The following is a 15,848-nucleotide window of genomic DNA, read 5'->3' on the forward strand; positions in this document are numbered from 1 at the left end:
ATGAATACTTCCCTATTTTCAAACCAAGTCTTGCATCATGTAGAGAATTCTTAAGCCTTTAGTCTTCCTGAGTACTTTTATTTTAGCGAAGTTTTTAAATAGCTAGCATGCTTCTTTTGCAAATTGAGAGGGAAGTTATGACCGTGCACTTAAAGTGTAACTTTTCTATATTCCTACAGGGAGCTTCTGTCTTGATGATGTTGAAAAACTATCTCCAAGAGGATGTCTTTCAAGCTGGTATTCAAATCTATTTGCGCAAACACAGCTATGGTTCGACGCACAGTGATAATTTATGGGACAGCATGAGTGAGGTACCTCTCTTGGATAAGGATGTTTGCTTGCTTGCTTGCTTGCTTGTTTAAAGTTCTTGTATCCTACCCTTTATAATGTCTTACGGTGGCAACACAGTGAAATAAATATAGATATAAATATGATACAGCATCATGAACAAATAAAATTCAAAGTTAATAAAGTAAAATAGAAAAAAGTTGCCAAGGGATTTTAAACTAGTACAACCAATACATTTAAGCCCACAAATTTATCTGTCTGTCATTCAGCACTCTATGGGAGTTCAGAAAAGATGCTGTTAACACTGTACACTAACACATTTTCTTGCTTTAAGTCAATTATGCATCCTGAACTACTTTTTAAAGAACTCCCTTTTATATCTCATTAATTTTACTGGATAAAATAGAATTTCCATTTGTCATTATGGAAATCAGTCAGTCTCCTATTTACATAAATAGTTAATTTTGTCATGACTACGTATTCTTATTTTTCATTCTTCAATTGTTGGGGATTCTGGTGATTTCTGTTTAGAAGTAATTGTAATTTTTGCTGCAGTTGACATATATTTAAATAATTCTGACATAATCTTTGAAAATGTCTCTGGCATTATATTCAACAGCATATTCTTAGGACTCATAGGAAACTTAATTTTAAAGGTTTTTGTATTTTGTATTTTTTGTTGTTCAAGAAAATAGAATTGTGGTTTTAAACTGCCGTTGACAAAGTTTGTATTGTCATTCTGTATTCAAGACTTAACTCTGGATCTACCAAGTTTGTTTAGTGAGTTGAGGAAAATATTGATAGTGTTTTTGAAATATTTTTACCTAGAAAGATGTTTGTGTGTATGTTTGGGTTTCTAGGCAACAAATGGAACAATTGATATTAAAAAAATTATGAAGACCTGGACTCTTCAGAAAGGATTTCCCTTGGTGACTGTCAGAAAAGAAGGAAAACGGATCTATCTACAGCAGGAGAGATTTGTGCATAATTTGGAATCAGGAAATCAGACATTACCTTCAAGGTTTATTTCTTTTTGTCTTATTTCTCATTTGAGTAGTTTGAGTATGTCTGTAGAATATGTTTTAAGTTATGAAGAAATCTTGGGTCCAAAGGCTTGCTCTTGAGAGCAAATAAATGTATCGAGATGTAGCATAAATATCAAAGTATATTATGTTGAAACTGCCTGTTGGCAGAAGGGAAGAGATGGATGTGGTAAAAAACATGATGGATAGGGACTACTGGTAGCGGATTTATCCTGCTACTGCCTATCATATCTGTTTTGAAGCATGTGAGTTGTGAAGGCAGCTATAGGAAACATAAGAAGAGCTATGCTGCATCAGATCAAGGGTCCATCTGGTTCAGCTTTCTGCTCACACAGTGGTCCAGCAGCTGCCCACAGGAGCTCACAAGCAGGATATGGCTGCAACAGCACACTCTTGCCCTACTGCTGTATACAGGCATTTTGCCTTTGCTGCTGGAAGTACTGTGTTTCCTCAAAAATAAGACCTATCCCGAAAATAAGACCTAGCTGTGTTTATTCACAGGGCCAGTGGGGAACATAAAGAGCCTTTTTAAACTTTATTTTTTAACTTAACTTTAACTTAATGCACTGTGTGGAGGAAACGTGCTTATGCAGCTCTGCTCCCTGTGGAGGGAGCAGAGCCACATAAGCCGATGCTTCTTCTATAGCACCGGCTCCTGTCACAGGCAGAGTGATACCAAATGTACATGTATTCATGCTGCTGTACATGAGTAAGTGTGGATTGTTGTACACATTAAAAAATAAAATAAAAAATAAGACCTACCCCGAAAATAAGACCTAGTGTGTTTTTGTAAGCCAAAAAAAAAAAGACGGTGTCTTATTTTCGGGGAAACACAGTAGTATGTACAAGTAACCATCTCCTCTGTGAAGTTGTCCAGTCCCTGCCAAGCCATCCTAATTGGCGGTCATCACTACATCTCACAGAAGTAAATTCCATAGTTTAACTATGCACATAGCTCTGCAGTTTGTGAAGAAGTACCTCCTTTTACCTTTCCTGAAACTCTCACCAATTTATTTCATATAAGATAGGGATGGAAGCTGGCATTTTGAGTTGATAAGGCAAAATGTACTGTCGAATGTGTGGTGGGTCTCCATCCTCTGAATAAAACACACTGGAGGAATGATTGGTCAGTATTGGTAATGACCTTCTCTTTGGGCAAACTTCATTTTTAACAGATCAGTGGGCTGTTTCGTTACTCCTTTCATAATTGTACCAACCACTTGTTTCACCCAGGGAATACCTACAACCTTTGCTTGACTAAGGGTGCACAAATTGAATTAGACAGATGGGAAACTATTCCATAAAATAAAAGAGCCCTACAATAGAGCCAGTTTGTACATTGCCAAGTGATTGGGATGCAAATGACTTTTGATTTCCCCTCTTTTTCCCCTTGAAGTCAGATTCCCTCCTTGCAGAAATATACCTTGTCCATTATGCCAGGAACCGAAGCAAAATGCTGGAAATCAGGAATGGGCAGAAAACAAAGCAGGCCTTAGTGATACATTTTTGGATGATTTGTAGTAGCTTGGCAAGGCTTCCTTCCTCTCTGCTGGCACAAGTTGGACTGCTGAATAAACACTGGAGACAAAAATGAGTAGATTTTTTGTGTTAAAGGACATGTGAGCATGGTTTTGTAAGAGTTCTAAATTCCTAGTTGAACATACGCTTGTAGGCCTCCTGTCCTTTAATTTTTAGCGTATGCCTGTCTGCCCACCTGAAGCAATATTTATTATTATGTATTTATTACAAATATTTGTATCCCATCCTTCTGCATAAGCGCTCAGGACGGCCTACATAATATAAATATTTGGCACTTTGCTTGGGTTGCTCTACCTTGGAGTTTCAGTAAAAAAACAAAGTACACCATGAAATCCACCCCTGCTGTGAGCTAAACTTTTGCCGACCACTGGACTTTGGCACTGTTGTCACTTGTACAGGACCTTTAATTGAGTGAAGAGCAGCTGAGGCTTCATGTGCACTGTCCACATTAAAAGCTAGAATCATACACATTAGTTGTTTAGCAGGAAATGGGAAGCAGCAGGAACCTGAATCCCAGTTGTGCACATGGTGACCCAAAGCATCCCTACATGAAGTATTTAATATATTACCTTGAGGGTTTTTTCATTTTCGTTGCAGGAGCAGGATCGTGTCCATTTCATGAGGTTTTTATTTATTTAAATTGTCTATCTTGCTTTTGTGTTTTATTAAACAACCACAAGGTGGTGTTTTGGTATAGCACAGTTGCGAAAAATGCACAACTATTTTCTTGTGCTTCTTAGTGCCATAGGAAATAATACTGCACTTTCCTTACCCTAAAAATAAATAAATAAATAAATATCCATGCAAAGGGCTGGAAAACATGGGGGAAGCTCTAGAGCAGTGATGGTGAACGTTTTAGAGACTGAGTGCCCAAACTGCAAACCAAAACCCACTTATTTATCGCAAATGCCAACACTGTAATAAAACCTGAATAATAAGGACTTAGTTTAGAAAAAACAACTCTCAGCCAGTTCAAGCAAATATATATACTGTATATATCCTTGGCAGCGCACTGACCTGCCATGCGAAAGCTCGGTCAAGTCACGGCTAATGAGTTGCGGCTTGTGATGTCGTTGCCTGGTGCCGTCACTCCTTTCCGAGCATGCGCATGGCCCCTATGTGTGCTGTTATCTGATTCTTGGCTGCTGGGGCGACTTGGCTCGCGTGCTGACAGAGAGCTCTGTGTGCCCGCTGTGGCACGTATGCCATTGGTTCACCACCACTGCTCTAGAGGATGGTGACATTGTGAAAAGTACCCACAAGCTTTTGTGAGTGCAAAACCACAAGTGTCCCATAGAAGCCTCCAGTAGAGAAAGTGATAGCCTGAGAGGAGCGTGGACTCACAGCCTGCTTCTGGGCATAGAGTGCCCCTAGCTGGATTGTGATGACTGGTTTGTTTGTTTTTTAATGTGAAGACACAGATGGTTCTGGCAGAAGAGGAATCAAACTAGGGAAGCTCTTTTTGAAATAAAGAAGGAGAATCTCTGAATAGTATCAAGTATTGCAGTGAATCAGGGCTGTCCTAATGCATTAGCACTGAGCTTGGCAATGGAGTATTGATCATGCTTGTAGTATTGATTATGTATGGCTCTTAAAATGACATCAACAAATTCCTTCTCCCACTCTCTTTTTCTGCACGAATTTGTAGCTGAGAATTGGTTTTATGTGTGTCTGTACCATGAAAACAAGAGCTTGTTGTACATTCATTGTTTTGTGTGGTAATGTGATATACATTCATGCAAAACTGGTTTTCTTCTACAAAACTCTTTTTATGGCTGTCCCGTGGACAAGGGAAAATTGCCTAGTGGGCATACCAGCCATCACCACCATATTGATAGAAACTGTCATTCCCAGATGATCTCATGTTTGATCCCACGATGGGGTTTACTCTGGGGACAAGAGTTTGGTTTTTATAGCTGCATGCTTGATTAAGTCAATATGTATTAACCTATGCATAATTTGCACAGAAACATAAGATAAACAGCTACTGTTACAATGCATTCACACACAAATTTGTAGAGTTTGTAAAATATGTAACCTTTTCCCCCTTCCAGTTATCAGTGGCATATACCTCTTTCTTACACCACCGGCAATGGCAGCTCGATTCTTGCTTCTTATACATACTTGCTGGACCAAAAGTCAGGTACGGTGTGTGTTTTAAATCATTTTTTGTGATTTGAAGGTTTGAAAGTATTGTTTTAGCTGATTTCAGTTCCTTTCACATAGTCTGGGTAAATTCATGTTCCAGTCATAACAGTGGTAACATAGCTGTTGCTCAGATCAACTATGCCTTAGAATAGTTGGTCTTGGAATCAGTCAGCTGAAGGTGATCTTAGCCTTCCTCTGTGCATGTCTTTGGACACTGTGGGGTATGAGATATTGATCTAGTTTCAACCAGGAGTGCTCTTCTTGTGTTCTGCCCCAGCATTCTGTTCCTAATGGTGGCCAGCCAGACACCTTCAGGTCTTTCCAAGGATCATTCCTGGTTGTTTGCCTTGACATCCAACATTTGAAAGGCTGCCTCTGCTGCCATATATGGAATATTCCATGCTCTGGACTTATACTTGTAATGGACAAATGTGGGTCTATAAAAAGAGAAATGCGTATTCACTTATCACAAAACTCATTTGGGGCTCTGAAGGCTGTTCTGTCAGTTAATAAAGCTGAACCATTTTTCTGAATGGTTATAGAAAAGGGGCATCCCAAAACTGTTTTTAACATTATAGTAGGCAAACTATTTCTAGGCTTTAAAGACATAGCATATTATTTCTGAACTGTCTGACCCACTACATGGTTGCTTACAGAAATAGGTAACGCAGTTTTAGTCCCTAGGGACCAATTAACAGGCCCAGCTCCATACGGCCATGGAGAAGGGGTCTTGGTAAAGGAGCGTGTCACTCTGAAAAAGAGGGAAAGAGATCCCTGGAAGGGACCCATCCCTTGGAAGACAAACAAGTACCCTCTCACACCAATGACATGTCACCTGGGAGATGGGGGGGCTTCTGATGTTAGGAGATTACATCCTTATAAATATGGACAGCTGGATTTGTGACAGGCGTGAGGACAGTATGGTGTTGCCTGCTTGGCACAAAGCTTGCTGATAGCCCAGTAGTGTAGGGGTGGAGTCATTGATCATGGTCCATGTTGAGGAGGAGGTGGTGTAGAGAAGAACAACTACATAAGGAAAGATACTCATGAGGTCCTAGAAGCTACATTTAGGTGACTGGGTAGAAGGTGGGATTCCAGGACCACCAAGGTGGCTTTCTCTGAAATGCATCTGGTTCTGTGTGTAGGGACCAGCCAGACAGGCACAAATGAGGAGACTCAGTGTGTGGATGAGGAGGTGGTGTAAAGAAGAGGGTTTCAGTTTTGTTGAACACTGGAGAACATTTTGAGACAAACTGAGCCTGTACAGTGGGGTGCAGTGGGCTACACTTGGATCATAATGGAACCAGGTTAGTGGTGCATAACATTAAAAAGGTGGCAGAAATAGCTTTCCCACAGGGTTCAGTTAAAAAGTAAAAGGACTGGGGAAGCATCCAGTTAAGATAAATTCAACCTTAGTGGGTGAAAGGGGAGTTTCAGATTGCTCAAGAGCAGCAGGGAAGGGAGGACATTGGCAGCAAAGTTAAGGCAAGCCAAGATATTCAGTTAGAGAGGATGATGCATCAGAACAGCAAATGCATATAGAAGGAGGGGGACACTGTACTTAGGTGTTTCTGTGCAAATGCCACATCTTCAGAGCCAAAATTAGAGACTGCATGACTGTAAGACAGAAGCTAGATACAGTGGACATTACGGAAACTTGGTGGACCCTAGAACAGTAGGGTCAGAAGGGACCAAGAAGGCCAAGTTTTGCCTTGAATGCCTCTAGTGTGGGGCAGCTCATGGCCTCTCTTGGCAACTGGTTCCAAGTATTGCTCTGACAGCGGCACCTGGGGGTTTTTTTGTGCCTAGCCTGAATCTTACGTGCTGCAGTTTAAGTTCATTGTTTCATGTCCTACACGCGGGTGAGTGAGAAGAGGTTTTTTTCTTCCTCCTTGTGACATTGAGGTACTTGTAGAGTGCTATCATATCCCCTCATAGGCTTCTCTTCTCGAGGCTAACCTTCCCAGCTCTCAGACTCTCATCATTTGACTTAGTTTCTAGACCCTGGAGCATCTTTGTTGCCCTCCCCTGAACCCTTTCTAGTTCTTCTGCATCTTTTAAAAACCTGGGTCCCCAGAACTAAACACAGTATTCCAGGTGAGGTCTGACTAGTTCAGAGTAAAAAAGAGTAGGTGTAATGGAGGAGACATTTCTGCCTAGGTTAGAAGACATAGAGCCCAGCAGGCTGGAAAATCTAAAATGTGAGAACTTCTCTGCAGAAGCACTATGGGTGAAAATTCCTGACCCTAAAACTAACTCAGTCATAGTAATATGCTATCAGCTTCCAGACCAGAATGCTCTAGGTGATCTTGAGATGGGAAATGATATCAGGGAGGTCTCTAACAAAGACAGTACTGTAATAATGGGTGTCTTCAGCTACCCACACATCAACTGGGAAAATGTATGTTCCAGCTCTGACAGAGGGGTTAAATTTCTCAATGTCCAAATGACTTTGCCCTGGAGAAGTTGTGGAACCAACCAAAGGGATGTAGCTGGATGTAGTCCTAAGTGGAGTTGACCAGGACATAGTACAGGATATCAATGTTGTTGAGCCATGAGGTAATAGTGACCCTGCTGGTATCAGTTTTAATATAGAAGTCAAGTACAGTTGCATTTGCCTTCAAAATATGAAATATCTTAAAAATGAATGAACTGAGAGATCCATGAAATTACAGGCCAATTAGCTTAACATCTGTTCTTAGTAAAACTGCTTGAAAGCTTTATTAAAGGTAGAATCATTAAGCACATAAAGGGACAAGCCCTGATGAGAAGAAGTCAGCATGGCTTCCACAAGGGGAAGTCTTGTCTCAGTGACCTATTCAAGTTATTGAACATAGATGGACAGTCTAGTAGACATTGTTTACTTGGACTTCAAAAAGGGCAAAATCCATTACTAAAGGCCCCTGAGCAAACAGAGCAGCCATGGAATAAAAGGGAGCTGGGTCCTTTTATGGCTCACTAATTTGTGAAAGAGCAGAGGGTGGGAATAAACAGTGACTTCTTCCAATGGAGAGATGTAACCAGTGTAGTCCTGCAGGCTTTTGTAGTAGGCTTCCAACCTATTCATAAACAATCTGAAATTAAGAGTAAGTAGTGAAGTTGCCAAGTTTACTGATGACATCAAACTATTTAGGATGGCCAAAATCAAAAAGGATTGTGAGGAGCACCAGGGCAGAAAATCCCAACTACAAGTATATGTTGATGAAATCAGAGCTAGTAGTGATTGAGCATGAATGGGATCTATGGAATGGACAATAGAACTCCCAAGATCTCACCCCACTTACACAAATCCTTAGTACAACCGCACTTAGAATATTGTGTCCAGTTCTGGACTCTTCAGTTGAATAAGGATATTATTCCGTTGGATAAAGTGCAGAGAAGGGCACTAAAAATAATCGGAAGCTGGATCATCGCATTGATGAGTAGCAGCTAGAACAACTGGGACTGTTCAAGCTTAGAAAAATGGTGAGTAAGGGGAGACACAATAAAGGTATTTAAAATTCTGCATGGAGTAGAGAAAATGAAGAGGGAAATGTTTTTCTCCCTCTCATAATATTAGAACCCAGGGTCATCCTGTGAAAATAATTGAGGGAAGGTTTAGAACAGATCAAGTATTTTTTTCACATGACATATAGTTAAATTGTCCAATTGCCATGGGAAGTGGTAATGGCCACCAGTCTGGATGGCTTTAAAAGAGGACTGGACAGATTAATGGAAGAAGAGGCTATCATTGGCCCTAGCCTTGCTAGCATCCCTGCATGCACTAGTTGCTGAAGTGCCTGGACAAGTGAGGGACTTGCATCCTTCTTGCTTGAGGGAGCCTGTGGACAGCTGTTTTGACACTGGCTTTATGGAATGCAGGACTAAAGGGATCTTAGATCTGATCCAGCATGGCTTTTCTTACGTTCTTAGAGTGATGTTACGAAAATTACCCTTCACAGAATAAATGTGCTCTACAAAAAATGGACTTTAACAGAATCAGTTATTAATAAATCCAAACTCTTACTCTGGATAGAGTTTGGTCAAAATATTTATATAATCTAGTATATTCTAATTTCCAGAGATTGTGTTGCTAGAAAAGGGTACCTTCATTAAACCTTGTAATAGTATGGAGGGTATTTAGGAGTGTCTTAGTAGTGAATAATTGTACTTACCAGGAAACTTGGCATCTAAAAGTATTCCCACTTAACACCTCAGGCATCAAGATTGGTGAGAATTGTAATTTTTCATGGCTCATGTATTCTTGCTGTGGATTCCAAAGCCCTGGGGAAACCATATCATTCAGACATCTTTGGAAATCAAAAGTGTTTGCTTGCTTGCTTGTTTATGTGGCTGGATCCTGATACCTCTTGGGTTGGGAAGGCCTCCAGTCTTTCTCATGTTCCCTACTGGGTGAAGTCGCATTGTATTCCCTATCCCATTGGGAGTGTGATTAGACCTTGAGCTAGGATTGCGTCCAAACTTAAAAGAAACTTCTCAGCTCTTCGCTAGGAGTAGCTGTTTCTGTTACTTTAAACCAGGTTGTGATTGAAAGCACAAGCTGTTAATCTAAAATCTATGTGATTTTAGATTTTAAGACTGGAAAAGACTGCTGTGACCCTTTCAGCTTGTGCTACCCAGTTCTGAGAAGAGTAGTTCTGTGACTTACTTTGATGTGTAGTCTAAATGCACCTTCTGTTTGCCTGGAGGTACATCCCTGGACATAGCAGACCTGCTTCATGGTATAAATGAGAATTGAGTTTGTAATGGATAGCTTTCTGTAACCTGGCTCCTCTAAATAGAAAAAGAATGGGGCAGTAGTGCCAACCACTGAGATTCAAGTAATTCACTTCTGGACAGATACATTTTTATAATTGAAAACTGGTTTCCAGAGAAGATGAAAGCAGCATGTGTTAAAAATATACATATACTACTGCCAAAATCTAGGCTGCTGCATAGTTGAGATGTTAAATATGCTAATGAAAAGCAGTAGACCTATTTTAAGGAGAAAAGGCTTAAAACAATTTCACCCCCAACACATTATCAAAAATGCATGCAAGGATGGGATTTGATAGTTCTGTCAAATGTACTGCTGGTAGGTAAGCTGACCATGAAATATATCTTTGTTATGAGATAAGCTGTGAACACCTTTGCAGTAGAATGGGAAGTTTTCAGGGGTGTTTTTTCCTCAATTTTATATACTGTGAAGTGAAATGCAAGACTGGATTGAACATATTAATGTGCCTATCAAATTGGTTGAGCTTTCTGCAGTTGTGTTGTTTCTGGCCCAGATTTCAATTCACCAAATACATACTTGGTGAGCCTTTTCTTCCCCTCTGTAGGTTGAGAGAAGCAATTACGCTGGGAGATCTCTCCAAGTACAGTATTAATATGCAGTATAAATACACTGTTAACTTTGGCAATTCGGTATGTGTGCTGAGACCATGCAGTTCTTCACAGTTCACTCACATACATTGAACTCGGCCCGTTTCACAGTTCTTTTTCATGAGTGCTGAGGATGGGTACAGGTGCGAGGCCAACTTCATAAGGTGCCCTGCTACTTTGGAATGTGGAATGTAATGCAAAAAATACACTTCTTTCTTCAGATAATGTTTTCAGTGCACAATAGTTTGTGCACTTTGATGTTGACCTGGTAGCCTGAAGTGTGATGTGTGAATGTGGTCTTTGATGCTGAAATATATCTCAGCTATTATCAAGCAAATTTTATCTTTATTGCCACACTTGCTTGGGGGTTGCTTCATTCACATTTCATTTCACCATCAGAATGCATGGTGGTGCGGTTCCTGTCAGCCTGTATCCCCAACTAGTAGAAACATACGAGATGCAAGGGACTTTACAGAAGTGAATTTGATCAATATATTATATAGAAGAAGGAAATGTATGTAAATTCGTAAACATCTATGTAAACAAATAAGAGCAGTCACAGACACTCAGCCCAACCTCCGTTACAGGGTTGTTGTTGTGAGGATAAAGTTGAGAGGAGGAGGAGGATTATGTAAGCTGCCTTGGGTGCCTTGGGAGGAAAAGGGTGAGATATAAATGCAATAAATAAAGATTGCAGACCAAATTACAGGGAAAATGATTTCTAATGTGTATTATTACTGCATTTATAGCCTGCTTTTTTTCCTCTTGTGGGGCACCCAAGGCAGCTTACATAGCTCCATTTTATCCTTAACAGCAACTCCTTGGAGTTGGTTAGGCTGAGGGCAAGGGACTGGCTCCAAGTCCTTCAGTGAGCTTTGTGGGCAAGTGGGGACTAGAACCCCGATCTGCAGGTCTCTAGTCCAGCACTCGAACCACCACACCTCACTGGCTCTCATATACATCATATTACATATATCAGTTCAGTCCAGTGCATCAGCCCATGGGACCCCACTGTATTTCCATTTAGTCTGGCGCTTTAGATAGACCACTGGTTTTAATACACATTGTGCTATGGAAGCAGTACATGCATTTATTTCACTTCTTGAATATAATAAATTTTTAGTGGTATACTGGTCACCTGAACAATGCAAAATAGCCAAATACACTTAGATACTTTATTGAATACAGAACTTCTGGTTTTCTCCAGACCACCCGTTTCCCACTTACTGTACTCCAAATAGCTTTATTCTGAATGCCAGTCACCAAAAAAGAGATAACTTTAACTTCCCAGACTGCTGTTGTAGGGTTTGCTTCAGAGGAATTAAGTTTTGTAAGGTCCCTTGCACTTTGTTTGCTGCCGTTGAGTGGTTCCTTTTAGTCCATGTGAAAGTGCTTCATTTGTGCTCATGGTCATTAATGCACAGCTATGTTAGAAGTAATTCCACCAGCTTCAGGTGGATTCCTAGGCAACTTGAGTTGAGATGATTTCCTGCAAGCTGATTGGTTCAAGGGATACTTTGTAGCTGTAAACATTGGTTGGCTGCAACTGTTCCCACTTTCCCAGGGGAAAAATATAAGAATACAGATAGCTTTTTGAGTGTTGCTTGTAATGAATCAATGCTTTTATGAATGCTTAAACTTGAGCAAAGATTTTGAAAACTTAAACATGCTTTTTTCTCCCCCCCCCCCACCCCCGCCAGCTGTCATTGACCTTCCAGATGCAGTGGAGTGGGTAAAGTTCAACAACGACTCGAACGGTTACTATATTGTGCAGTACGCTGATAATGACTGGACTGCTCTAATTGAACTACTGAAGAAGAACCCTGCTACTCTCAGCTCCAGAGACCGAGCCAATCTGATCCATAACATTTTCAATTTAGCAGGGTAATTGTTTAAAGTTAGCAATGAACCCTGGTTTATTTTAATCAGATTTAAATCTAAAAATGTCTAGGATATAAGGGAGAACAGGGCACAGATTTGACCTGGATGATCTGTTAAATAATTATCTTTATATTATTTCAGATGTCTTGCAGAACACAATTAAGCAACTATGAAATGCAAAGCTTGTAGTTTATAATTTTTTTTATAGAGACACATGATGATGTGCAAGCAAAGTGAGGGTGATGGGTCTGAATAGCACTTGTTATTTAGAGAGCGTATCAGTATAATAACTTGGTTTATCAAACCATCCCAGTTTGGAAGATCTGCTTCCAAAGGACAAGAATCAGTAATATGAATTGATACAGCAAAACTATTATCCTTGAAAAGTGTGACCAGGTTAGTGTGAAAATCATTGCTAAAATTATTTAGTACACCCCAAAGTGTATAACAGTCTAAAAAAATGCAGCATGTTACAGAACTACTCACCTCCTTTGACTTTTCTACATTTTGTTGTGTTACAACATTAATTCAAATGAATGCACTGTGCATTATCACAACTCGATCTACACAAAATACTCAGTACTGTGAAGATGCAAAGTATTTTTATTTTGGCACGAAGGTTAAGTAAATACAACAAACTGACACTTGTTTTGTATAACTACCTATTCCTCTTTGTGGCATGCCTAAATAAACTCTGGTGCAATCCACCACTTCTAGCCCTCACAAACTATAAATAGTTGAATGGGATCCACCTGTGTGCACTTCCAATACTAAATGATATCAGTTTAAATATACCTGTTTCTGGAAGGCGGACAAGTTTGTTGGAGAGCATATCTAAGCAAACAGCATTGTGAAGACCAAGGAAGTATCAAAAGAAGACAGTTGTGCAGAAGCGCCAATCAAATTTGCATTACGGAGAAGCTTTGAAATCTTCTGGTGCACTGTCGATCCATTACAAAATGGTAAAAAACCCCCCCATGGTTCAACTGTAATTTTGCCTAAAGAAAGCTATTGCCCAAAACCGGGGGACTAAGTAAGGCAGACATTAATCAGAGAAGTAATGAAGAGGCCAAACATAACTCTGAAGGAGCTGGAGAAATCTGTGGCTGCCTTTACAGAAACTGCCAGTGGGACAACTATCACCCAGTCTCTCCATTAACCAGTGCATTATGGAATAATAGTGAAAAGGAAGACATTGCTGAAACAAATCCATGTATATCAAGGCCCATTTGGAGTTAGCAGAAAGGAGACACAGCAAACAGGATGAATATTCTGACTTAGCTGCAAGTTGTATGTGCGGCACAAAGCCAACAGAGCTCATGCCATAAGAACAGCATCCTGATGAAGCATGATGGTGTCAGCTCTTGCGTCGTGTCCGTGCTTTTCCATAGCAGGGATTGAGAAACTGATTAAAGTCAAGATAGATGGAATCCAATAGAGAGCAATCCTAGAGGAAAACTTGTTTCCGTCTGCAAGGGACCTGGACTAGGGTTGAGGTGCATCTTCCAGCAGGACAGTGACTCTGAACATACAAAGTAATACTGGAGTGGTTTAAAACAAGAACCTGAATGTCCTCAAATGGTGCAGTCAAAGCCTGGATCCCTGTCCAATTGAGAATCTCTGGCCAGACCTGAAAATTACTTTTTGCCAATGGTCCCCATTCAGCCTGATGGTGTTGGAACAGTTTTGCCAAAAAGAATGGTGCAGGATCCAGATGTTTAACTATTGTGCCACAACAAAATTTTTCACCTTTACAGTGCTTAGTTTCTTGTCCACAACATGTGGTAATTATGCCAATTCATTTCAGTTCCAGGTTGTAACACAACATGTGGAAAAGTCAGAGGGGAATAAATACTTTTGCAAAGTACTGCAACTTTTCTCCTGCCTCTTATAAAAAGATATAATGGTCATTCATTTGTGTGTTTACAAATGGGACTTCTCCAGAAAGCGTTTTGGGACAAGAAAGGTTTGGATTTTTTTTAATGAAGTATCTGTTTTATTAACAAGAACTTGCATATTCTACAAGATTGGGCAGTTTAACGTCTTAGTGTTAAGATTGGCATATTGGTTGCATTGCTTGACTGCTTTTTATCTTCTCATGCTCCTTTAGGTTAGGAAAGGTGTCGTTGGCCAAGGCTTTTGATCTGATGGACTATCTAGTGAAGGAAAAAAGCTCTGCTCCAATCACACAAGCTTTGTACCAAATGAACCATATCTTCAACCTAGTTGAAAAGAGAGGGATGCAGGACCTTTCAGCCAGAATATTGGTATGTTTTTGACAGTAGCTTGAGCATGACAGTGAAAGCTAGATGCTATGTAAAATTCTTGATTTAATTTGTCTCTGTGTGGATCCTGCTTTATTTTTGTTTATGTACTGTTGTATGTGTAATGATATCTAATTTGATTTATAGGCCATGCCACTTAAAAGCATACTATAATTTCTCAGGAGCTGGGAAGGTATCTGCTTGTAACTGCAGCCCTTGTATCTTGCATGCACAGAAACAATTGTCCCAGGGCAAAAATGCAGCAGATGTCTACTTGCACTTTGAGTTTTATCTGAAATTCGTGGCTCATTATTGCCATCTTAGTGATACAGCAAAGCAGAAGAACATTTATAAAAGTTCATTCTCCACAAACCAGTCTGTATCTGAGGTGTCATGGCATTTTTGCTGAGCTTTTAGAGCACACTCACTTTCAATTCATATTATCAATGCAGAGTTCTACAAGAAATTGCAAATCCCCCGCCCCCATACTAAGAAATGTGCATTACCAGCCAATCTTTCTCACTGTTTCAGCTTATGGGTACTCTTTGATTAAAATGTGTTTTTATTTGTTTTTCTTGTTTGCAAAGATTTCAGAATGCTTGCATGAGCAGCCCTGTATACCTCGAATATAACTCATGGACATTTGATGTCTCCTTTTCACCAGTCAGACCTTTAAAACCCTCACAGACTCCATTTGGTGCCTGGTGGATTCAAAATAAATACGACAATGAGAAAGTACTCCTCAGGCCATTATCTTGAACCCTTAATGGAATTAAATGGGGGAGCTGCCAAGAATGAAGGATAAGCAGTTGGGGGTTTGCATAAATGGGTGTTTGGGAGCACTTCAGGGATTATGAATTACATCCTAGCACAAGGCAAATGTAGCAAGCTTTCACCTTTTCAAGTGGCAGCTTTTTCCTTCTGTTTTCTAGAATAAGGTAGAAATGCTGTTTGGAGACAAAATTGACCAACAGACATGGACAAACAATGGAATCTCCTCAGAGCAAGAGCTGCAGTCAAGTCTCCTCACATTTGCTTGCTCGCACAATTTGAACAACTGCAGCTTAACTGCGGCCAACCTGTTTAATAGATGGAAGAACTCCAGTGGGACAGAAAGGTAAAACATAAAATGATTTCTTGGTTTGATACCCCTGTACTAGGCTGTGCAGAAAGTATTTTGTATTGCTTGGCTACCACCAGATCAAGAAGATGATACTCTCTCTTTAAAAAAAATCTGTATGTATGTGGGAGTGCCATGCCATCTTGACATTTTCCATTTGTTGAGAAATCTAACTATACGTGTGCAGTCAAGCCTGTTTGC

The 15,848-nt window shown here is 40.1% G+C and overlaps 1 protein-coding gene across 2 annotated transcripts in view; it reads left to right on the forward strand.

The window, feature by feature from the left end:
- LOC123031173 (leucyl and cystinyl aminopeptidase) overlaps positions 1 to 15,848 on the forward strand; it is a 57,132-nt gene that overhangs the window by 30,146 nt on the left and 11,138 nt on the right. For both annotated transcript variants that reach the window (XM_044445736.1, XM_044445735.1), the window contains exons 9-14: positions 180 to 311; positions 1,149 to 1,309; positions 4,925 to 5,013; positions 12,083 to 12,266; positions 14,374 to 14,530; positions 15,460 to 15,644. In XM_044445736.1, the coding sequence (XP_044301671.1) occupies positions 180 to 311; positions 1,149 to 1,309; positions 4,925 to 5,013; positions 12,083 to 12,266; positions 14,374 to 14,530; positions 15,460 to 15,644 (908 nt within the window). The remainder of the gene's footprint in view (positions 1 to 179; positions 312 to 1,148; positions 1,310 to 4,924; positions 5,014 to 12,082; positions 12,267 to 14,373; positions 14,531 to 15,459; positions 15,645 to 15,848) is intronic.

Source organism: Varanus komodoensis, unplaced genomic scaffold, assembly GCF_004798865.1.
Source record: "Varanus komodoensis strain SLA01 unplaced genomic scaffold, ASM479886v1 scaffold5, whole genome shotgun sequence".
NCBI classification, from domain to species: domain Eukaryota; kingdom Metazoa; phylum Chordata; class Lepidosauria; order Squamata; family Varanidae; genus Varanus; species Varanus komodoensis.